The 25336-nt window shown below is 40.8% G+C and overlaps 1 protein-coding gene across 1 annotated transcript in view; it reads right to left on the bottom strand.

Annotated features, from left to right (window-relative positions):
• Positions 1-4964: 4964 nt before the first annotated feature.
• The window catches only part of LOC148005151 (uncharacterized), a 23512-nt gene continuing 3140 nt past the window's right edge, over positions 4965-25336 (bottom strand). The window contains exons 4-5 of the mRNA XM_087554986.1: positions 7455-7585; positions 4965-7335 (exon numbers count right to left, since the gene is read on the bottom strand). Of these exons, the coding sequence (XP_087411112.1) occupies positions 7275-7335; positions 7455-7585 (192 nt within the window). The 3' untranslated portion in view covers positions 4965-7274. The remainder of the gene's footprint in view (positions 7336-7454; positions 7586-25336) is intronic.

The raw sequence follows: 25336 nt of genomic DNA, 5'->3' as shown, positions 1-25336 counted from the left end.
GGAGGCCATCATGATGTTACTAACCACGGAAACACTAAAAGGCCACTTAGACTGAAGAAACATCAACATGTACTTCAAAATTATTGTGAGAAAAGGAAAATGCCTGACTACTATGATTTAATTCACACAGTGGCAGTTGGGGTGACCACAGTCACAACGTAAATCATCACTTTGTAGTTAAAGCAAATTGATGTTCAAATTAATTCTGATTTATTTACTTATTTAAGATAAAGCCTCACTCTGAGGCACAAACTGGCCTGGTATTCACTGTGTAGTATAGGTTGGCCTTGTACCCAAGGCAGTCCTTTCAAAGTCTAGGATCAGGAGTACACCACCACACCAGCTCACCTCCCTCATTTCAATCTTCATTTCATGTGCTTATACCAAATAGGAACCTAGGATTTTAATGTGCTTGTTCTATTAGCAACAAGGATTTGTAGAGTTAAAGAATTACAGTTTTATAAAGGAAAAAAAAGCTAAGGTCATTGAAACAGACAGAATAGTTTCATAATGAGGTTTTTTTTTTTTGTTATGGTTTAATTTTAAACTAAGGCATGTATGTGTTGAAATGAACTAGAAGTGGAACTGAAAAGTTCAACATTAAAGATCACATTATTTATGCAATGTGGTAAACACTGCCTTTAATCAATCTAAGGAACAGAACAGTCTTTGAAAACTGGTTGTTAGGCAAATACACTAATAATCTCATTAAGACTGAAGTAACCTGCCAATCAAAGCACAAGAGCGCACACACACACACACACACACACACACACACACACACACACACACACACAAACACACAAACACATCCCAAATCAAAAGCAGCCAAAATAGAGTTTTTAACAAAGTTGATGTTAACTATTTAAGAACTCATTACATATACATTATACATATACATGTACATGTACATGTATGGTATCCATTATTCTTTGCTCAGATTTTAGAAGTATTTGATTTATCCAAACATACTCCATGAGTCAGGCTATGTACCTCTGATATCATTAAACACTTTTTAAACAGGGCTTTTAAATTTCATTCTTGTGTGTGTGTGTGTGTGTGTGTGTGTGTGTGTGTGTGTGTGTGTGTGTGTGTGTATGTATTTATGTGTGGTATCTGAATGGTGAGACTAAAGGTTGCTCTTAATAATTCTCCAGGAGCCCTCCGTTTTGATGTTTTGAGATGGGATTGTTCACTGAACCAGATTTGGCTAGGCTGGTTAGGCTGTGAACACCAGAGGTTAGCTCCTTCCTCTGCCCAGCACTGAAATTGCTAATCTGTACCAACATGCCTGGCTTTTTGTGTGAGTTTTGGGATAGAACCTAGAACCTCATGCTGGTGAAGCAAGCACATGAACACCTGAGCTGACTACTTAGCCCTCAGAATTGGATATTTCCAATCAAAATATTAATAAACATAATGCCCCGTCTCCAAAAGACTGAGCAGTGAAAATACCCTGATGCTTTTGAGTCCCAGGTTACAATCATTAAAAGAAGGCTGGCAAATGAGAAGACATTAGACTTTGTCCCTTGGAAGGGAAGGGATGGCTTGAGTAATGGTGGAGGGTAAATGATGAACCAGGGCTAGTGAAGCATTGAAGGGCAAGAAGAACCCAGAATGTGGCCAAACCCGGAGACTGGGACAATATTTGACCTGAAATATACTTGAAGAAACTTATCAAAAATGTTCTCCTCATTTGCAGAATTTGTTCTAATTCTACCTAATACTTCAGGCATCCTGTCTCTAAAAGGTTTTTTACTAACAAATTTTGGTATTCTGCCATTTTTATACATTACACTGTATTTTAGTGTTTCTTCCTCCCATCTCCCTCCTAGCCTTACCAGTCAGCCCTCTATAATACCTCTCTCTCTCCCTCTCTCTCTCTCTCTCTCTCTCTCTCTCTCTCTCTCTCTCTCTCTCTCTCTCTCTCTCCTATTTATTAGTTTTTGCTTTACTCAGCTCTGTCCGGGGCCTCCTTCCATCAAAGCCTGGTATGCTCAATTGCGAGTACACACTGGATACCATGTTTCTCCCTCAAGAATCTGTCAGGTGCGAACAGGTCAACAGTATATGGTAGGACCCCGTGAGCTTCACATCTGGCTTATAGGAAGGTCTGACTCCTGGGGAGCCTGTACCAGTTTGTGCAACTACTGTGAGTTTGGGTCCCCATGTCACCGTCCTGCATAAAAGACAGTGATTCCTAGTCCCTTCCTCTAGCCTGTAGCTCTTACATTATTTTTACCTCCTCTCCTATCATGTTGCCTGAGTTTTAAGATGCCAGGATGCAAGTGTTTTGTCTAAGATTGAGCCCCCAGTCATCCTTCATTCTCAACACCTGTGGAATCATGGGTCTTTGCTTTTATATCCATTATTAAAGGGAGAGACTTCTCTGTTTTAGGATATGTCTATGGACAAACAACTATTTGGGGCATTTTCTATTATGGTTTGATATTATGTCAGCTAAGCATCCAGATCAGGGTTTGAACGTCAGTTTTCTCGAATATCCTTAGTTTAATTACTTCTTTCACTTTCCCCTTCTTGCCTTTCTCCTTTCCTCTCCCTCCCCATTTAATCTTCCCCATCATAAAGCTTTCAAGTTTCCTCTTCAAGCAAAGACATATTCAGGGACAAAAAGGTCATACTAAAAAGAATTGAAGCTTAATATATTTTGTTGGTATTTAATTATTTACTTGTCAACAAATTCTATAAGATTAATAGGTGAGATAATTCTAATCAAACTTTTCAAAATTAAAATTCTTTTAAAATCTTGAAAAAATGATTAAGCAACGTGCATCTTAGTATACCAAATTGAATGGAAAAACTGGCTATCTGAAATATACAACACATTCAAGATTAAAAATCCAGTCTTGGAATATAGTAATGTACTTTAAAAATTTCCTCAGAACTATGTTACAGCCTTTTTCAGATAATATTTTTAATATAGTCTTATTTCCTTTAATAAAATCCTTCCCAATTCCTTCCAAAGAGTTATTGTAAAATTACGAAATTTGAAATATGACACAACTGACTTCTTCCTAAGCTCATCTACTTAAGATTTCTTTTATTTTTAATTGGGAATGTGTACACATGAGTGTGCATATATGTGCATGTTGGTGTGTGCACATGAGTGTAGGGGCTCAGAGAGCTGGGATTACAGGCAGTTGTAACCTGCCATAGGTAGGTGCTAAGTACTAAACTTGGGTCCTCTGCTTGATCAAGCAGTGTGTGCCTTTGATTACTGGGCCATCTCTCCAGAATCCAATACTATAATATATGAACTTGCCAAAAAATGTGCCCATCATTGTAACAGTGACATGATTGTTATCAAGTAGCCATTGACTTCCTAATTGAGTTTAGCACTTGATTTGTAAGAGGGAATCCATGCCTAGTATTATAATCCTGGTCCTAAACCAGCAACAAATAGCACTTAGTCCCTGGATTAGACCCTGGGGAAGTGTGTGTGTGTGTGTGTGTGTGTGTGTGCGTGCGCGCGCGCGCGTGTGTGTGTGTGTGTGTGTGTGTGTGTGTGTAGATATAAAATAGTTACCTTATGTTGTGGGGAGGTGATGCTTCCCTTAGAAAACATTGAGTGCTGAATAGAAAGCCCAGTATCAGGTGTGAGATACCTGCCTGTGAGTTGCTGGTCAAAAGGGGTTCCAGATCACCCCTCCCCAATTTCAGACTGTTATCATTGCTCTTGGTTGCCCATCAGAACTGCTAATGACACTACAGAGGTGACATTACAATGATCCAGGCTAATACATACATATTCGGGGGTCTACACTACAGAATGAAACTATCAATCAACAATGATCAAATGGTTGTGGGTGTTTTGAGGAAATTCTTGTGATTAATCTCTGCCTCAGTGGCTGGGAGATCTATTTCCTTGCTATCCAGGTGAGTTTGAAAAGTCACCAGCAAATAAATGTGAGGTGTTTTTCATAAATGGTGAATCATTCATGGTTTTAAAAAAATAAAGTGTACTGCCTACCAGATACCTCTATTAGTCATTTCTGTCTTTTTGGAGACAAAGCCATCAATGCTTCAAGGTTAAAACTTTTTAAAAATAGTTCAGCCAAGAATGTCGAGGTTGATTGAGTATAGCCTACATGAGTCATGTGTGTGTGTGTGTGTGTGTGTGTGTGTGTGTGTGTGTGTTAGTGTTTCAGAATATGCTTCCTAATCATAAAACACACTTGTCCCAAAGTGGCTCTGTGATCCATTTCTCAATAGGATTATAGCTAAAGTGAAGGCAACTGGAAAATAAGGATTCAACTTATTTATACAGTGCTCAAGATCTGAGCAGAAGGGCCATAGTGTCAGCCTGTGAGCTTCATGGCCATAATTTCCACGTGGCTGTAATACACTACATTTCATTTGTGTGATTATTCCTTCTGGTATGTTTTTGAGGGTGTGGGTATGTGTGTATGCATTGTGTGCACATTTGTGTTTACAGGTGTGTGTGCCCATGCAGGTGCATGTTGAGGTCAAAGGTTGTTATCCAGTATTTTTTTTACCTTTTTCAGTTCAAAATTTTATCATGTGCATTTATTTGTTTTTTTAAGGGGTGTATGGGATTGGAGAGGTAACTTGGTGGTTAGGCATACATGCTACTCTTGCAGAGAACCTGGGTTCAGTTCCCAGAACCCAGAAGACAGCTCACAAGTGTCTGTAACTCCAATTCCTGGAGATCGGATACCCACTTTTGGACTCCATGGGCACTATGTGCATGTGGTACAGTGATGTAGTAAAACACCCATACATAGAAAATAAAATCACACCTTTTTAAAAGGGTGTACACCCCTTACTCTATCCCCCCAAAAGACTGGCAATTCATATTCTCTGTCTCTGTCTCTGTCTCTGTCTCTGTCTCTGTCTCTGTGTGTGTGTGTGTGTGTGTCTGTCACACTCACTCACTCACAGGAGGAAGTAATTATCACAGAAGCATGGTTAAGTTGCCATACCTTTGATCTCAGAAATTCAGAAAACAGATCAACAGGACAAAGCCTCTGCTATACAAATCATATCCGGAGTCTAATAGAAAGGAACATTGCAAGATAAGTAAATAAATATTAGAAGACTGACGATTTCTTAAAGACAAATATCATACTCGTGTATGCATGCCCCATCTCCAATTACATTCCCCCTTAGAATTGGTCATTATTCCCTCAGAAGAATTCTAATTTCCCAAATGAATTCTACAAAAAATGAATTAGAGTGGGCAAATTTACTCAGTATATTACTTAAGTTTTTAAAAGTTCCTAAATTAGACATGTCTTAATTCCTTTTCCTGTGCATGAAACTGAAATTTTCTGGTTACTTCAATTACAACTGTCATTCTATGGCCTATGGTGAGAACTGTAAGGCCATGACAAAGAAGAATCTCACCCAAGCCAGGAGTCCTCAGACTCGTGGGTTCCACAGGAGAAGATGAAGCAGCAGCGATACTCTATCCGGTATTCTTAACGACTCTACTGTACTCTACTTAACAACTGTACTCTAGATACCATCTCTCACTGACGCTGGTACTTGTCTGTTGGGCTATATAGACTAGCTGGCAAGTAAAGGCAAAAGATCCTCCTGCTTCATTCTACTCAAGCCCCAGCGCTGGAGTTTCATATGAGCCACAGCCATAGCTAGCATCCTATGTGGTTGCTGAGTTCTCAACTTCAGATCCTCAAGCCTGAGCAGCAAGGAGAACTTCAATCACTGAGCTGTGCGGCTGCTTCTCATTTCCAAGTTGCATATCCTGTCATTAGATCTGAAGCCAACCTACTAGAAAGTTAGGACCGCAGGCTGGAAATTTTCTCAGCCCAATGTATGTGTTCTGCACTCAACAGAACTCTTACTCTGCCACACTACATCTCAAATAGTCTATGAAGATATATGCTATCTAAACTTGAAAGATAACTTTGGAATAGTTATGTAGGTTAACATTTAAGCTTGACACGTCTCTGGATCTTTAAGACTTACCTGTGAAATTTTGGAGACTATAGAAGAAAGATTACACACACACACACACACACACACACACACACACACACACACACACACTAAAACAGTCCATCACATTTGCAGGGTCCAATAAAGAAAAGATTATAAAAATTGACCCATTTTACAAAAGATGAATTGATACTATTATGGAAAGAGGAAATTGATACAGAAACATCCAGTATTTAGTTGGAAAAAGAGTGAAAATTGAACTAGGCTTCACGACATACAAAACTTCAGGTTTTAAATTCCGAATGCTCTATAAATAAATATAAATTATTGATCCAATGCATATTTATGAAACATCCCCATTACCTAATGTTACACAAAGCAGCACTGACTCACATTTAAAATTGTTCTTAGGCCAAATTTTGTCGTTTCAATAATATATAAACTCCTTTAGTAGAATTTATTTTTTCGTTCAGCAAATATTTTCTAAGCACCTCAGGCTCATGCCCTGGAATACGAAGCTAATCACTTGTGTTACTAGCTCAGTGTCTTCCTTTCTCCCCTCTGCTATTCAGTTCAGTTCTGGACTACAGAGAGTTTATATCACACAGTAATAGACCAGAATTTTCATAGACCCTGAATGTATGTACGAAGAAGAGGAAAAGTGGGGGTGGGGGTTGGGGCGGAAGAAGGAAGGAACAGAGAAGGAAGGAGGGAACTGACTTCTGAATAGTCTAGATTTAGAGACTCCATAGTCAATTCTCAGTATTCATTTCATCAGAAATTAATTCCAGGGACCTCCATGGATACCCAAACCCATAGGTGTTCGAGTCCTTTAAATGAAATAATGCGATATTTGCATTAACCCCATGCATCCTCCCCTATACTTAAATCTCCTCTGGATTATGGAGCATACTCAAGGCAGTGTAAATTCTATGCAAAATAGTTTCACTGCATTGTTTAGTGAATAATGACAGGAAACAGCAGGTTTAGACATGATTTTGACAACTATTTTTGATCAGTGATAGGGCTTATCTACAAATGTGAAATTCAAGTATAGAGTATGATAGCTGGAAAGATCTACTAATACATTATCTCAATAGAACACAGTGGGTGCAGGATATGGCAAGGAACTCGAGTGTGATCAGCTGAATGTGAGAACTTAGGAAAACTGCCCAAGGCCAAGGTGCCTTAGGGTTCTGAGGTCCAGCAGAAGACAATGCTCAGAAGAAAGAATGGGTTCACACTGGGTCATTCAGATAAAGTTGCTTGAATAAACGAAGACTGACTTAGTGGTTGGATGAATAAGTCAAACAGATGGCGGCATGTGGGTCCTAGGCTTGTGCTGGCTTGTTATCCAGAAGAAATAGAAATAAATATAGGACCTCAATCATTCTAGAAGAAATGGAAAAGAGGGCTTTAAGTTAGAATGCTGGCTTGGAACAGAACATGTGACTGAGAGCTGCATGCACTCCTACTGACTTAGGGGTTTGGTCGTTTCATTCCAATTGTACCTGGCCTTGGTGAAGCATCTCTCGGGTTCTCTTGCTATTCTTTTCGTCTCTATTCTACCCAAACCACTGGTCTCACAGTAGACACTCCTCAAAGCAGAATTGGGATTGCTTCCCAGTGCATCTTTCTTGTCCTGCGGAGAGAAATCTTATTTCAAAATCCTTCAAAGATATTTTCCATACTCCAATGATCAGCATACTATAATGTAGATACAGTCATGGTTTTGTTTATTTTTGTTTTTGCATAGAAGTCTGTGAAATAAATGTTGGCATTTCAACCTCTTTGGAGAGAGCTGCATTTGACCGTCATGAAAGTGTGGAGGGACAGCTGCTGGCTCTGCCAGTAGCAGTCTCTGTACAAAAGCTGAAAAGGAGAATTGGCAGAATATAACTACATGTTCCTTGCATGCTTAAGTGACACATGGGAGCATCTATTCCCAAATACAAAAAAAACTGTCAATTTTGATGTATTCTATAAATATCACTATCTCTTGGGCTTTCTCTTATGTATCTTATGTCTCTCCATAATAAAAGAAGTGCCTTTAAAAACACTATCGTATGCTCAAAAAATGCAGAAGATATCTCTTTTCTTCCTTAGTTTTGCAGTTTAAATCAATTCTGAGAAGCGTAACAAGCCTTTCAGAAAGAGCTGCAAGGAGGGGAATATTAGTTCCTATCAGGCTCTTCCTACCAACTTGACATAGATTACCTCATTAGGTCCTTACACTGATCCTGTGACAGGCAGGAAATGGAATCTGAGGCTGACTGGGTTAAGTATTTGTGTCAAGTAAGAGACGAGAGTGGAGCTCCGCATCCTTGACTTGACTGTTAAGAGAATGCCTAGGCTCTTCTATTTGTCCGTTAGGCAATGGTTTCCTGAGTGTTTGAATATGTTCAAAACATCTCACTTTCCTGACCACTGCTGCTTACAAAAGGATTGAGCATCAACAGGCAGAGGATGTCATATTAGCCCTTCCTTGTTTATTAATTTATTACTTCATGTTGGCCTCTCATTTTTCATAGTGCAAGGAAATCAGAGCATACAGTGACAGCCAGACTCAAGATGACTCAGAGAACTTAAGCCCAAGCATTTGCCTGAGATTTGTAGAGCTTATCACCAGCAGGTTCTTTCTCAGAGGCGTCATTTATCTAACATATATTTCCTGAGCATCTCCCTGCATCCTGCCCTATGTATTCCTAGATGTTTATGAATACTCAGAAGATGCCAACAAAACCAATTTTTATTAGATTCTCTTTAGATTCCCATGCACTGTAGAGCTAAGACAATCTTCCTCTTACCCTCAGGACCTCTGCAGTGGAGAACCACTGTTTAGTTGCATCATAAGAAACCTGGGGCAGTATCCTTTCTTTCCCCCTAACCCAGAAACGTATAAGTCACTTGCTGGCTCATTCCTGTTTCAATCCTTTGCAGAACCTTCCTCTGCCTTTTTCCTTTCTTCTCCCCTCTATTTCATGTGTAGCTAACCCCTCTGAGCACCTGACTTGGATGCCCTCCCTCCATGGAGCTCAACCAAGGAGTGACAGACACCATGAGGTAAGATAATATTCTGGTGGTTTCTGTCTATTGTCTTCTTCTGAACTCTGCTATATCATTCCCCCTGGGACTTTGGCTAGTCATGGGGGAAAGGGGCACTTAGCTCATGTTTTGGTCCTCACTGGGCTCCAGCGACCCTGTTTTCTTTCTGTCATTTAGACTGTGGGGTGATGACATGCTGCTTTTATTGGCTGTCAGATGTCTTTTTTGTTGTTGTTGTTGTTGCCTTAATTTTTATTACTTCCTTTATTTTTTTGAGAATTCTGTGTATAGATATGCATATATAGTTTAAGTGGAATTTCCTCATCTAGATTGACAATGACCCCTTTCAGACCTAAAGATCATGTAACAAAAACCCCAAATGAGGCATGAGAAGTGCTCTTAGCATTGTTTGTTGGTCAGACTGTCTAAGAGGCTCCCAAAATATAAAGCTTACTGTTACTGACCTTGGTTGCCTGTCAGAGGTGGAAGATACGTCCCTATGGCCAAACGTATCATGCACTTCAGATGTAAGACCCAGGGTTATCTGAGCTGGGACTAAGCTGAATGCCTGTTCCTAAGAACTAATTTTCATGGTACCAGAAGGCACCGTGCAAGCTGTCAAAGGAAAGATACAACCCACAGTCCTACCTGGCTGTGATCCACAGCAATGATCAGCATGGTGAAATAACCCTATGGGTGCAGTCGTGGCATGTATACCTTGGTGGTAGCTAACAGTTCTCTAACTGGACTTAAGATTCTTGAACAAGAGGAAAACCAAGGCTTAGGATACTTTAATGTCCCTCATTTGTTTTCTGTGACTTAGAGGTACACATCTCACACTTGAACTTTATCTGAAGCTGGGGATGGTGACTTGGTGAAAATTTGAAGCCAGCCTAGCCTGTACAGTGAGATCCAAGCCACCCTAGGTTACAGACTGAGAATCATTCACAAAACAAAAGAAAAGCTGGTTCTTATTAAGCTTCTGGCTAATCAGAATATGAACATTGCAAAACCTGGATACCCAAGATCTCTTTTGCATTTTACAAGGATCAAAAGTCAGACTCAGGGAGGATTCTGCATGCCTCTCCTGAGAAGACTGGGGATCAGCTCAGCTATGTCTCCAGCCATGATGCTAGCATATGCACCACAGAAAATGCCTCTTCTCCCATTGTGGGCCCTCTTTCCTCTATAGAGTCTGCTCTCCTGAGCTTTGAACCACAGCCATTTTTGCAAGCTTTGGAGCCTGCAAGCTGAGGACATGAATGAACTGAGTCATTCCACAGAGCTTCATTAATTTTAAGGCAATTTAAGATATGTGAGTCACAGGCTTCAGTCATTTAGACTCTCCCAGCTGGCACTGTGCTTGCCCACACACGTTTTCCTTCAAAGATTGCATCTTTGGCTAGATGTGTGGTACTGCCTACTCTCCATCAGTTTCTGAGAGAAATCAACCTCAGAGATGCATACAGGATGACACAATATCCATTTGCCATGTGCATCTTAGTCTGCATTAGAGTTTAATGAAATTAGCAGTTGGCTGTCTCATCCACATTTATTCCACCACAGACATGTGCAATTCTAAATTCTATACCCAACACAATATTGTACCCAGCCTCCTAAGGAAACTCAGTTATGCCATATGGTGACTCCACTCACTACACAATATTTAGCAACTTGGTGAACAAGGAATGAATCATATCTTAACCATCTTGGCCAAATATTGTTTTATATAGCAACAGTATTAGTTATATATATATATATATATATATATATATATATATATATGTTTTACTTTAAAAAAAACAGTAGTACTTCCTGCTACGCCCACTGAAAATTAAGAACTAGACCTCACTGGAAGTAGACTGCACAATAAAAGAGTTTTTTGCTCATTAGCAATCTTCAATTCAACATTGCACTGTACATACGATACTCATTAGCAAATTTCAGCTCAACATTGCACTGTACATACGATACATTCAGAATGTCTGCTTTTTCTTTTTCTCCAGAGCAGCTGCTAGGATTGAGCAATAGTCTCCCAGGGTAACAGAGCAAGGAATCCTGGGGCATTTCCCTGATTCTGAAAACAAAGGACATGTAGCCACAAGGAGGGGCATGCTGAAGCTCTCTCCGTCCCACTAGAGAGGATTCCTTATAATCCCAGGATCTGGACAAGAACCTTATCAAGTCTCTGTTGGGCGAAGGTGACCTGTGGGGACTAGGTGACCATTTTCCTCTTGGAGTCTCAGTTTTTCATTCGACAAATAATGAAATCCTTTTTAAAACATAATGTCGCAGGCTAAATCCTTCTTGTAGAACATGTAGGGACTGTCTGGGGGACACACACACACACACACACACACACACACACACACACACACAAAATGTTATCATCCCATTCAGCAAATGTACAAATTAACAACTGAAAGATGCTGAGATCATTGCAATGAAATGTAGTGTGACTCTGAGAGAGACATATGCTGAGGAGACGATCTCACATAGGTTAGCTCTGCAGGAGAGTACCTGAAAATGACAGAAATGAAGTGAGAATGATCAAAAGTATTTAGTGAGGAGAAATGTTATTTATTCCAGGCAAGAACATGACCCTTTCTTAGTGGAAAATATAATGTGGTGACATAGGGTGGTAGGAAATAGACCATGTTTATAGCAATCAAGGACTATGGGATAGCATTACTAAACTAGCCATTATTTTATGAAAATCACAGAAGGTTTTAAGGAATCCTGCTCTGTAGCAGCAGCAATTCATCTCACCCCACTCCTTTGAAAACCACTGTACCCTTTCTGTGGGAAAATTTTTAGCTGTGTGAAGTTGAACTTATTAGAACTGGCTGGGAAAAAAACCACTGTACTTCATCTGGATTTCTCAGTATTTATACCTGAGAAAAAGAAGTCACTGTTTTCATTCTTGGTATAAAAAGGGGGTGGCTGGACTTCAATGCTCAGTAAGAGAAGAACTGAGCAGACTCTTCTTCAGAGAACAGAGTGCCTGAGAAGGAAGGGACTTGAGTATCACATAACTGACTTCTTTCCAGGTGATTGAGTGCAGTGAGCTCAGTGAATACTCTCCCAGACACCATGAAAACTGATGTCAGTGAGAAGGAGATGTGACTCACAGTGCTCCTGAGGACTGGATGAATTTTAACCTGGTGAGACGTTAGCGTGGACAAGAATTGACAGAAGGTACATGGTTAGTCCAGCACTGTAAGGCCACTACCACATAGAATAGAGAAGAGAAAAAAAATTGACCCTCATCCATAGGGAGATCCTGATCTGCGAAAAAGACAGTCTCACCTCCTACAATGAGAGAATCATCATCTAAATGTGCTGGAAATGTTAACCTGTGTTTGACACACATCATCTTATAGATTCCTATAAGTCTTTAAATCTCTTCTATGTAACCTTTCTTAGAGGAACTGTGTGTAAGATGATGGGATGTTAGTGGTGATACTATGGATCCTGCTTGATCAGGGCATTTGAAGTCCAGAGACTAACTTTAAATGCAGCAGTGGTGGCAGCCCCAGACTAGGACATGGCAAAAGGAAATTTAGCTCCCCCCACTTCGCTCACTTGTGTGAGCACTACAATCTATCCTGCTGCTGATGCTGCTTTTCTTCACCAATTTTAGGTCCTAGCTTCTGGCTTCTACTTTGAACTGAAGACCAGCAGTTCTCTTGGAATCTCCCAAGCCTCCAGTGCCAGATTAGGATTGCCAAGATACCCAGTTTCATTGACCAAACAACATGATTCCTAGCCTCTCCAGCATCAGTCAACCATTGTTGAGCTACCTGGACCATTTTATGTACGTCAATGACCTAATAAATCCCCTGCTACGTATTCTATTCTAGAAAGCCTTGATTATTGACATTGAATTATTGACACCCCAGTTATCTTTGCTAAGTAGGAACCTTGTCCATTCCTTCATCTACTGATGGCCTGGGGCAGATAACATCACTGATGTATTTGGTGGATTGAAACCTTGTCTGGAAAGAGTGAAATGGCTTCATTCACACACCTAGAGTCTTGTCACAATTGGCTAGAAGGTTGGGCTATCCTGGAGTCCCTCTATCAGGATCATTGATTGAACATGCAATAGCACATTCACATTTCCAAAAGGCCATCAGGACCTCCGAGGTAAGATGTAGAGTAAATCATGTTTCTTTTACACTTTTTTTTCTATTAGTCTAAGGAGTTTCACACAAGCCAGATTCAAGAGGGGTCAGACCTCCTTTCTAAGCTCTAAGTCTTCATTCTCATTCTTTTGACTACAGTGTCTTCAAGTGTGTGGCCACCTTTAACTTGTCACAGTTCTCTCTCTATGTTGTGTCACTTCCCGAATGTCAGAACAATTATTATTTTTATTCTTCCTTCGAGAAGAATATGCTAGAAAGAAAAAAGCTAAGTATCTCAGATGAAGAAACTACTCCCCCTGCCCCACTCACACACACCAGTTCTGTTATATTCCCTTGACTTTTGTAGGATTCATTCCCCTGTACTCAGACCCTGCTGTGGTACCTGACATGTAGAAGGTGACCAATAGACCGAAGTCACCTAAGTAACAAAAGCTTGTGAGTATATTTGTTGTCATAAGAATGGATTTCTCACACTGAACCTCCCAGGAATGGTGCCAGGGGATTCTTATTGCAAAACCAGCAGTTTATTGGGTTGACAAAGAGAACATTCAATTAAAGAGTTTCAGAACACAATGGAATCATTTCAGTTATAAAATGTGAACTTAAAAAAAGTAATCATTTAGAAATATCCTACAAGCATTTGAAGACTGTCTGGCAAAGGCAGCCTCCTTTGGCTCTGGCTCAGTCTAAGACGTTTTGTGGTCACAGATGGGCCAACACACCTCAAGGTTTAGTGACCCAGTACTTTCTGCTCCAGTACAAACTACTAACTGCACAGAGCGCACACTGACAGAGCACCAGGTTTCTAAAAGCATACCACTCACAAATCTAAGAAATAAGATGCTGTCCACCATGTGTTCAACCTAGGCATGGGCAATATGGAGGAGAAAGACAAGACCTAGGTCCCAAGACCCTACTTATCTCTAGATTAGCTCAATCTGTCTAGTCTTAGATGCCAGTGCACTGCTTAACATGCAGCAGTAGATCTAGATGACAAGGCACAGACAGCCTGCACCCAGCCATGGAGCTACCATGTCATGGTGTCGAAGGATACCAACATTCTTGAGGTAGGTCATGCCAAGAGATTTTAGTCTTTTCATATTCTACAATTCTGATGTGTGGCTCTAGCACCAAAGCCACTGACTTCTGAAATGGATTTCAATGAGCCCAGCCTTCTGGTACTTATTGTGAGTTATTGCTGGGATTGAAATCTTTTTTTTTTGAAAAGCACAGAAATATTATAAGATTATCTTATATTTTTTTATCTCAGGTGTGGGGATATGTGGCTACTTCAGATTGCCCATAGCAGCTGATTATGATTTGCCGCATGCTCTGGCAGGTGTGTGATAGAGATAGCTACAGATAGTTTCTGTGATGGTGTGACATTTGAAGTTCTTGGGACTTTTCAGAGGGCATAGAAATGCTACGACCGTGAGAGGTGGGGTTGATAGTTGGTTGATTGTTGTTAGTTGCTTTTGGTCCTGGTTTGTTAAGTCGTTGTGCAAAGAAGAAAGATGATGAAGGAGGAGGAGGAAGAAGAAGAAGAGATAAAGAAGATAAAATTAGATATCATGACAGCAAAGATCAAACTTGCCCCAAGTAGCTCAACGCCCATAGCTAACAGAAAATAATTGTAATAATATTTGTAATAACATTGTCAACTTTCAGAATCCTGACTTTTTCCAGGGATCTCTTTTCTTTTCTCTCTATTCCCCCCGCCTCTTTTATCTAGTGTTGGGGGTTAGAAAGGATGGAGAAGGGTGGAAGAAAAGGGAACCCACAAAGTCGAAAAAAATCCAGCTACAGTATGGCCCTGGCAGCTTGCCCATAATGATCTGGCATGGTGATTCTGAGATTAGAAGTTGTGACTATCTTCAGGCGAGTCCTCTCTGACTGTCCCAACATACTATAAGAAAGCTAATTGTCATGAGGGCTACCTATGGAGAAAAGCCATGTGGCTAGAAACAGAGGGTGGCCTCCACCATCCAGGGAAGAAATGAGGTCCTCAGTTCAACTGTTAAGTTACATGAGATCAGCAACCTTACACAGTTACAGTTATGTGAGAAACTTAGGATCAGATACTTTCCCTTTGAGCCTTCAGATGAGGCCATAGGCCACCTCTACACCTTGCTTATACCCCTGGTGAGTGGCCCTGGGAGCATCACACAAAGCAGCTAAGCCACGCCTAGATTCCCAACAAACACAAGTAATAAATCTATTACATCCTATCACTAGGTTTAAGGAGGTCTTTGGTTATCTATCAATGAGATGGTTATGAAGGCATGTAAAAGACAAAAAGGATTCTATAGTTCAGTCAGCACTTACTACATTGTGTGATTTCTGGCCTCATCAGGGACCAGGGAGTAATCTGTCTTGAAAGAATGAATTCCTAGTGCTTAGCTCAACATCACTTGTCCTTATGAGCAAGGACATTGCCTTGCTATTCTTCCCTGGAGTTCCTGCCTTGACCTTCAATAAACCTGGTTGCTGCTTCTCTCTAGAAGGCCTGTGCCTATTTACTGTTCTAGAGAAGACAGGCGAGCAGACAGGCGAGCAGAGAGGCAGACTTCTAGGAAATCCCCAACCACAGTGCTGGGGATTAAATCCAGGGCCTCACATATGCTAAGTAGGTCCTCTACCACTGACCTGTTATCTTCAGCCTCACCTTTTTTAGGCCCCTTTATTTTGAGGCAGAGTATCATTCTTTTGTTAATCTTGACCTTCCTTAAATTTACAGTGTAGCTCTGGAGGCCTTGAACTTGTAATGTTTCCATTCCAGTCTCAGGCATGGGGTGATGCCTAGCTAGAAATATCTTTTCTTAGTCTGCTGGTATTTTGCTCAGATTCCAAGGCCAGTTTGAATGCGTTCCCTGCCTCAACTTCATCAATTTACATTCTTATTTTCAAAAAAATTCTCTCTTGCTGGCTCTCATAGGAGAGGGTGTATTATATTATGTTATATCATATCATATATCATAGTGTGAGGGGCTTTATTAGATAATTTGGCAAGCCTTCTTCCTTTACTTTTTAATAATTGTAGTTTCTACTGTTTATGGTAAGTTTTCTTTATCCAAATCTGTGTGCCTTTATGATGAATCTCATGTACAAAGGCAGAACCATTCTCTGTGATGTCCTTAAAAGGTCACAAAGAGTAGCAATGCAGAATAATTTTCTCCTCCACAAAATCAGTCTGAAACTCTAACCTCCATTATGCACTGGATTAGTTAGGGTTCTCTAGAAGAACAGAACTTATAGAACAAATGTATACAAAGGGGATTTATTACAATAACTTACAGGCTGTGATTCAGCTAGTCCAACAACGACTGTCTAGCAATGCTAGGTCCAAAAACTCAGTAGTTGTTCAGATAGTCTTCTGTGTACACCAAAATCCTGAAGTAAGTTTTAATGTTAGAGAGTGACGGTGAGCAGGCAAAACGACAGTGAGCTTCCTTCTTCCATGCCCTTTATAGAGGCTGCCATCAGAAAGTATGGTTCAGATTAAACCTGAATCTTCCCACCTCAAAGACCTAGACTAGAAGTAGATCTTCCCACTTCATATGACTTGATTATGAAAAATTTCCTCATGGGTGTTACCAGCCCCTTGAGCTTTAGGTAATTCTAGATATAGTCAAGTTGACAACTAAAAATAGCCCCCACATGAGTATATCTGGGAGTGAGGGATCTAAGCCATCAAGTAGGAAATTAAGAAGAACAGAGATGCTCATATTGCCTTCTTCTGTTAATTCACTCTGAGACCACAGCCCACAGAGATGGCACTATTCAGGCTGGGTCTTCCCTTCTCAGTGACACCTCCAGGGAAGATCCTCACAGACACATCTTCATTTCCCCACCCAACCCCAGGTGATTCTAAATCCTGCTTTGGTAACAAGCAAGGTTGACCATAATTCACATCTGTCTATTTCTTCAGAACATTAAACAATTCCTTTTTAAGCTGCCCAGTCTGTATATTTTGTTTTGGTATCTTGAGCTCCTGAGACAACTGAACAGATGTTGACTGACCAGACTCTCAATCAGTACTAACCAGATATTGATTGATGTGACATTGGACTCTTCTGCTTTCTAGAGGAACATATTCTATATTAGATAATAATTATTTCTGTGCATTTGTGTTTGTCTGTATATGTCTGTATAAATGTATAAAGAGAATTTAATAGTTTAGGCTACATACAGGTTATGGTCTAGTCCAACAATGGCTGATTCACACTAGAAAGGCTGAGAAACTGGTAGTTGTTTGGTCCATGAACCTCTTAGTAGTCCTCATCTGACATTGAAAGTCTTTAGGAGGGGTTGGGGATTTGGCTCAGTGGTAGAGTGCTTGCCTAGCAAGCGCAAGGCCCTGGGTTCGGTCCCCAGCTCCAAAAAAAAGAATAGAAAAAAAAAAGAAAGTCTTTAGGATTCCAGCAGACCTGATGGTCTTACATCCATATTGAAGTTCCTTCCAGTATCGGTGAAGTAATAGGTAGTGACAGGGTGGTTGATTTGAAGGCAGAGGAGCAGAGAGAGAGAGAGAGAGAGAGAGAGAGAGAGAGAGAGAGAGAGAGAGAGAGAGAGAGAGAGAGAGAGAGAGAGAGAAGAAGAAGAAGAAGAAGAAGAAGAAGAAGAAGAAGAAGAAGAAGAAGAAGAAGAAGAAGAAGAAGAAAAGAGGAGAGGAGAGAAAAAAAGAAAAGAAAAATAAAGTCCTTGTTCCATGTCCTTTTATCCTTTTAACTAGGTCCCCAGCACATTTGCCACCATATTTAGACCATGACAATCTCAACAGACAGGTCAGCCTGATAAAGACGATCCCTCACTGAATCTCTTATCGTATGATTCAATATTGTGTGAGGTTGACAATTAAAACTATCACCACAAACTCCCTCTCTTCTTTACTAACCAACCAATACAACTAGTTCTTATTGCTGTCACTGTTGTCCTTCTGAATAAAATATGCTTCTTCCTGTCTATACATCCCCATTGATATGAGATGTGAGCTAGAGTTTGCAAAGCCCTTACCAACAGTCAAATGCAGAACTGAGTTCATTCTTTTGATTTTTCTCCTGTTCCTAGACAGAGAAACAAAAATGAAGCTAAGGTAGCTATGGAATGCTCAATGCAGAGGGAACTTCCTTTAAAATCGAAATAGATATTTCCATAGATCTTTTTGCATCGATTTTTATTTGAAAGTTGCATTGAAAATACAAATTTCAAAGGCTGTATTAGAATCTTAAAGTTCCTAATTAATCTTTTTTGGAGTGGTTGCTTTAAGTGTTTGTCCCCAAGGGTGGCTAGTTTTTCATTCCCACATTGGGGCCTGGTTTCCTCACTTAAAACTAGCCAGGATTCTTTTGAATATCTCTGACTCAAAAAATGCCCCTCCTCTGAGTGCTGGCAGGCTGTGTGCAGAACATCTTCCAGATGTAGATTGGTTGTCTAGTCACTGGAGCCTTGGGTCTCATCCAGCATCATGGAGACACTTTTTGTTTTCTTGGGGGCAAAACAAAAACAAAAACAAAACTAACTTGTCAGGGAGCCTGAAGGTGGGCAGATGATCTCAATAAAAGATTTCTATGGTGGGATTATTGTGTCTTTTTTAATTTGCCAGTTTAACCTGTGCTCTGCCCATTTTCCAGAGGCATTTTGAGGTGTTTTATGAAGAGAACTCTGTCAGCCGCTCCAGAATTTGACCTCAGCGAGGCATTGCAGCACAAGGGAAAGACAAGCCCCATTCCCGTCTGTCTCTTCATCCACATGTTGAGGCTCTTGTTTCTCCACAGTGGACTGAGAGATGAGAGATGATTCAGAGCATCTTTTACCTTTGAAATTCCTTGCCTAGCATGGAGAAAAAGACAGAAGCAACACAGAGTGCAATGCGGGGCTGGGGAAAGACCCAACAAAATTCACACCAATATTGCAATAATAGTAGTAGCCAATGCCCACTTCTCCAAGTCACTGAACCCAGGGAGGGTTTTCTCTATGTTTTCTGTTGTTCCCATGACCAGCACTATTATCCACTATTTAGAAGAAGCTCAAACTAAAGTGTGAAGGGACTTCATTATTGCTGAGTTTCTAACTAGTTAACTCAGTGACTTCTTCAACGAGGACTAGTTGACTTTCTGAATTCAACTTTTTTTTAGCATTGTTTTCCCAAAATCTGTCATGGATTAAGCCCTGGAATTGCTGAGTGACTGTACCATTCAGAGGGCTGTTTACTTCCTGGAGTTGAACTCACTCAGAAGTCATATTTGTTAGCTTACTCTTTTATTGAATGATATAAAATTTCATGCTGTCCCAAGCATAACAATTATACTTAGATATATGTTTTAATTGCCTCACTGGACAAAAGCCAACATTATGAAATCAGCTTTTATTTACATTTTATTAGCCACAAAGCATGAGTTCATATTTACATATTTGAGTGCAAGCAAGGGTCAAATGTACTAACGATTCCTTCCATGTGTCTTAGTCACTGTTCCACTGCTGTGAACAGACACCATGACCAAGGCAACTCTTATAAAAGAAAGTACTAAATTGAGGGCTTGCTTAGAGTTTCAGAAGCTTGGTCCATTATCATCATGGCTGGGATCATGGAGGCTCACATGATGTTAGAGCAGTAACTTAGAGCCACGTGCAGATCAAAGGCCAAGAGATTAAAAGAGAGAAACATTGGGCTGGGGATGGGCTTTTGAAAAACCTCAAAGCCCAACTCTAGTGATACACCTTCTCTAATGAGGCCATTAAGTCCTAACCTTTCTAATCCTATTAAAGATTTTCACTCTCTGGTGACTGAACATTTAAATATATGAGCCTATGGAGGTCATCCTTATTCACATATGGTTTCCTGAATAGGCTGCTTCAAGTAGAAGTGAGGTTCCATACTACTTTTGCTAAACTCGTGGCCATCTAGGGAACCAGGGCTTGGCCTCACTCGGAAGTTAAAAAGTATTACAGATAAAGGTTCTTCTTCAGATGCACCCTGTTTCTATAAGCATTGAACACTATTCAGATGAAATGGCACGCAGAGAGTCTAATGCATGATGTAAAGGTCATCATAAAGTTGGAACTGTGTTTGGACGCAAGAAGAAAGTGGCGAGGGGTGGGAGAGGAGGAGGAGGAGGAGGAGGAGGAGGAGGAGGAGGAGGAGGAGGAGGAGGAGATGGATGGATGGATGGATAAGAAAGAAGGAATGGCAGCTAGGACATTTGCACAAAGGCATCATCATAGGGTTTGCCAGTGGGTTGACTGGATCTTCCCTTCACCCTCAGTGTCTAATATGAAGCTGGTATTAAAAAAAAAGGAATCCTTTAGGATATTGCTGTGGGGATTAAATAAGACAAAACATACAATTCTCTTTTGGATTGGCAAGCCTGGTACACACATCAATTCCTATTCATCTTCGTCTAAGATCTTAACCAAAGCCAAGCCCAAAGCCAACTTACTAATTGCCTGGAGCGAGGAATTAGATGGAAACTCAATTCATCCTTGTTCACTTGCCTACTTGTGCTATGGCCATTTTGACCATACTGAAGACTGCATTATAAAATCTGAAAGGAATCCTTCATCACCATTCCATTTCTCCTCTCTCCTTTGTAAGTGTGGTAATATTGCTCTGTTCCATCTAAGACGAAGGTCGAACAATTCCAAGCAGCTTTTGAAATATGGATGTCCTGGCCCCGGAGCTGCTGCCCCACCCAGCAAGGTTTGTTTTGGAGCTGGAAGCGCACGGTAGGTTTACCAGAACACCCTGCAAATTGACTCCTTGGCCAGGAACCTAACTCTGCAGCTAGTCTGTAACTCTCAGTAGTTCTTCAAGTGGTCCCTTCTGCATGTTTTCTCTTTCCTCTACTGTCTGCTCAGTGATGTTCAAATGGACAGTAGGCAGTTTGCAATATGCGGAAAACCATCACATACTGAGTTTCCCACCCTTTAACCATATCTCATTTCCCTGCTGGACACACAAGAATTATTATTCCCATAAGAAAAGAGGCAACAAAAGCAAGATGGGGGTGGTGGGGAGAAGGTGGATTAGGAAAACAATCCAGTAAGTCCTTTTAATTTATTTTTTCTTTTCTTTTCTGTATTTATACATTGGACTCTCCTAGTAGATAATTTATCCAATGGGAAGACAGGAAAAGAAAACATCTCCCAGTTAGCCTTGGTACAACAAATATTTAATCAAAAAGTCACCTTTTAACTAGGAATCACCTTGTAAATAAGTGGCTTCCCAGAATATAAACCATATTTAAAAAGAAAATACAGTGAGAAAGGAAATCACCTTTCTCACTTGTGGGAGGATTTTAAGTGGCCTATTTAGACTAAGGGTTATTCAACTCTAGGAAGCATGATGACATGCAATATGGTATAGTGAAGAGACATAGTTTCAAGTTTCAGAACAAATTTATTTCCCTGCCTTATTCCTCCTAGCGCGTGCGTGTACGTGCACGCAGGAACCTCTAGGGACACGGAGTAATGGGCTATCATAGAATAAATTAGTCTCTCTGGCTCTTACTGCTTCCATCTATAAAGTGGAGCAATAATTTAAAGTTTTCTCTACAATCCAAGGAGAAGACAGGGCTGGTTTAGAACTCTAAAAGTGCAATTAAAGACTTACAAGTACTAAAGTGAGTTCTAGAGCAGATTTTTCCAAGCAATGGAGAGATTTACCTGGGGCTAGTAGAATTAGTAGAAGTGAGTCTGAGGCCTCATCACTGCACCAAATGCACTCCACCTCTCCACTGTGTGCAAATGCAGCTCTTCTGTGAACCTTGCCGAATGTCTTCCCAGTGGCTGTGCTTACAGAGAAAGGCATCTTCTTCCCCAGCCCCTGCCCCTTCATAGCAGAAATGAATGGTAGAAATACTTTCCAGAGGCATCAAGGGAATATGAAGTCAAGGGCAAAGAAAGGAACTGGGGAAAATGCCCTCCAACTGTGTGAGTTCAGGGAGGTAGTGATGGTGGGAATGTCTTGAAAACCATTCTGGGGAAAGAAGGACACACCGAGTACGAAAGGGGTGTGACCCAAGCCAAGCGAAGAGGGAAGACCCTGGTGTGCTGAATGCAGAGTGGGCAACTAAAGTGAGCTCCACCAGACCCCAGAGCTTCCCAATGGAACCCCAAAGAGCAGGGTGCCCAGTGAACCAAGTATGGTGGAGGAGTGCTGCTAGCATTGGATGTCTGCATTCCTCTGACATTTATGTGGGAAACACTAATCCCAAGTGACAGTAACAGGAAGTAGGACTTTGGGAAAGTCATGAATGGGATGAACATTCTTCTAGCTCATCCTAGTTCAACCTCCTGTCTCACTTTCTCCATCAAATAAGGACCCAATATAGAGACACTCTATGTAATCAGAATGTAGGTCCTGCCACCAAGGCTTCCAGTGCTTATGCTAGGCTTCTCAGTCTCAGGCCCTGTGAGAAGTAAATGTGTGTTATTTGTGACCAATCAAGTGTATTATTTTGTTATAGCAACAGACCGAACTGAGATAACTACATTTTACATAACCCCAGAGAAGCCATTCAAAGATATCTCAATGGCAATAAAATGCTCTGGTGTTGGGTAGGATGAAATCTATACAAAGTATGACCTGATATACCTATAGCTCCTTCTGGAAGTTTCTTGCAAGTTTATGGGCTTAGGCTTGTCATGTAAGACTTAAGAGAGACCTGTTGTCACCTATTGTGATGGCTATTCTTGGTTGTCAACTTGACTACAGTAGAATTAACTAAAAGTCAAGTGGTTGGGTATGCTTACCCTTGAGGGCTGTTTCTTAAGTAAATCATTTGAAGTGAGGAGACAAATCCTCAATTCGTATTTCTTTTTTTTTTCTCTTTTTTTTTGGGGGGGGGGGCTGGGGATCGAACCCAGGACCTTGTGCTTCCTAGGCAAGCGCTCTACCACTGAGCCAAATCCCCAACCCCACAATTCGTATTTCTTGAGGTGGTAAGATCCACCTTAAATATGGGCCATGCCTTTGGTGGCAGCCTATATACAAATAATTACACACACACACACACACACACACACACACACACAAATGATGTAGAAGAAGGAAGAAGGGAGCCCTTGACTTCCTAATTGTTCTTGCTCTCACTTCGGCAAGTTTATTCCTTCACTGGCTTTAGAGCCTACTTCTTCAGAATTTTGGCTTATTCTGAAGACCAGCTGAAACATCACTTTTGTAGGTTTCTGTATTGGAATTTCCATTGGTAGACAGCCATTTTGGACTAAGTGGGTCTACTCACTGTAATAATAAATCTCGTGTGTGTGTGTGTGTGTGTGTGTGTGTGTGTGTGTGTGTGTGTGTGTGCGTGTGTGTGTGTGTGTTCTGTTCCTCTAGAGAACACCTATGGTCAAATTGATGTAGCACTCAAGTAAGTACTTTTCAAACCATACTTATTCATTTAATAAACACAGAACTTGCTTAGAGAAGTGTCACATACCCTTGGCAGCCACTACTCATTTGCTGAATAAACTAATGAGCTATGAAGAGTAGAAAGGAGTAAATGCATTTCAGGATAAGAGAATATTGCTGATAACATGGAAACTACAACCTGGGATGGTGACAGCATTTGATGGACTTACTTCAACGTGAACAGAGAAAAAGCTGCATCATCCTATGTGTATAATCCTTATTTTAATTCCTACACAGCATCTCACTATCATTATAAACTATATTTACCTATTCCTGTAATTATAGTTAATAACTCTCATGTCTTATTATTGATACCATAAACCTTTTACATATTATTTACATTAACTGCTGTATGTTTAGTTGTTTTCCATGGCTGTATCCAGCCATTGTAACCATTAACATTGTAACCATTGTAACAAGTACACTTGATAACAACAGGAACTGGTTTCTATTATGTATGGGATGCTGTGTTCCTTGGTTTGTAGATGTACCATTCTTCTATTTCATGTGTTGGCAACATCCAGATCCTAGTCCCACATTGAGATTAAAATGTTTTAAAATTGTCTAAGATCTTGTGGCTAGGAATTGGGTATGTGAAGGCTCCTGGCCCTGCTTCCACGAGTCAGCATGTGCAGGGAAGGTTCAGGTCGAGGCTAAGAATGCTCAAGTCTACCCTACACTGTAATCATTTTATTATAAGCACAAGGATTTGGCTTTACAGAGGAACAGAACACCTCCCCTCTGAGAAGTGATGGACTCACTGTCACTGATGGGCAGGGTCCAGCAGGCACTTGTATGAGCTTAAGCTTTGCTTGATCTGTTAAAGCAGTGGTTCTCAACCTTCTGAGTGCTGCGACCCTTTAATACAGTTCCTCAGGTGGTGATGACCCCCCGACCATAAAATGATCTCTGTTGCTACTTCATAACTACAACTGTGTTATGGACTGTATAGAACTATCTGATATGCAAGATATCTGATATGAGAACTCCAAAGGGGTTATGACCCACAGGTTAAGACCTGTGTTAGGGCTACCGTGCTTTCTCTTCTCCTTGATACCCACTGATATTAACTCCACAGTGAGCACCAGTCTGCTTTTCCCAATACTTCAGTACAACCTTGACACTTCCTGATAGCAAGTCACCTTGGGAATAGAATCTATGTCTCTACTAGAACACTGCAGTGTTCAGCTGCATCATGGCCAGCCATTTCCAGGGTACTTGCAGCCTGCTTCATGGCTTTACTTGGACAGTGCAGCCCAGTTGATGACACTGAGATTTCAAGTTACTAGAAAGCTAGATCTTCCTACTCCTTTTCTTTCTCATATTCTTTCTCTGCCTGAATGGCCAGCAATATCTCTTATGTGTATTATTTTGTGACTCACAGGACTATTTCAATGTCCACTAAGAAAGAAAATTTTCAAATGCCATATCTTCTACATATCCAGTGTCTGACACATAGTAGGTCTCAAAAAATATTTTCTCTGGATTCATTCAAGGTCAAGGAGAGACGGGGAGGGGGAGATCACATTTTCAGGAAAGTTTCCTAGAGTCCTGGAAAAGTGTATGTTTCCTTGGGCCGTCATATTGTAAAGGCTCCATTCTCTCTCTCTCTCTCTCTCTCTCTCTCTCTCTCTCTCTCTCTCTCTCTCTCTCTCTCTCTCTCGTGTGTGTGTGTGTGTGTGTGTGTGCGTGCGTTTCTTAGTTTCTTAGCCCTCCGGGGTTAGACTGAGCTCTAGGGTGGAGAAGATCAAATCCTACTCAAACTTAGATCTTCGCCCAGGGATAAGCA

Source organism: Rattus norvegicus, chromosome 6 (assembly GCF_021556685.1).
Source record: "Rattus norvegicus strain SHRSP/BbbUtx chromosome 6, alternate assembly SHRSP_T2T, whole genome shotgun sequence".
In the NCBI taxonomy this organism is placed as follows: domain Eukaryota; kingdom Metazoa; phylum Chordata; class Mammalia; order Rodentia; family Muridae; genus Rattus; species Rattus norvegicus.
Note: the sequence above shows the minus strand (reverse complement) of the source record. Positions and strands in the feature narration are given on the sequence as shown.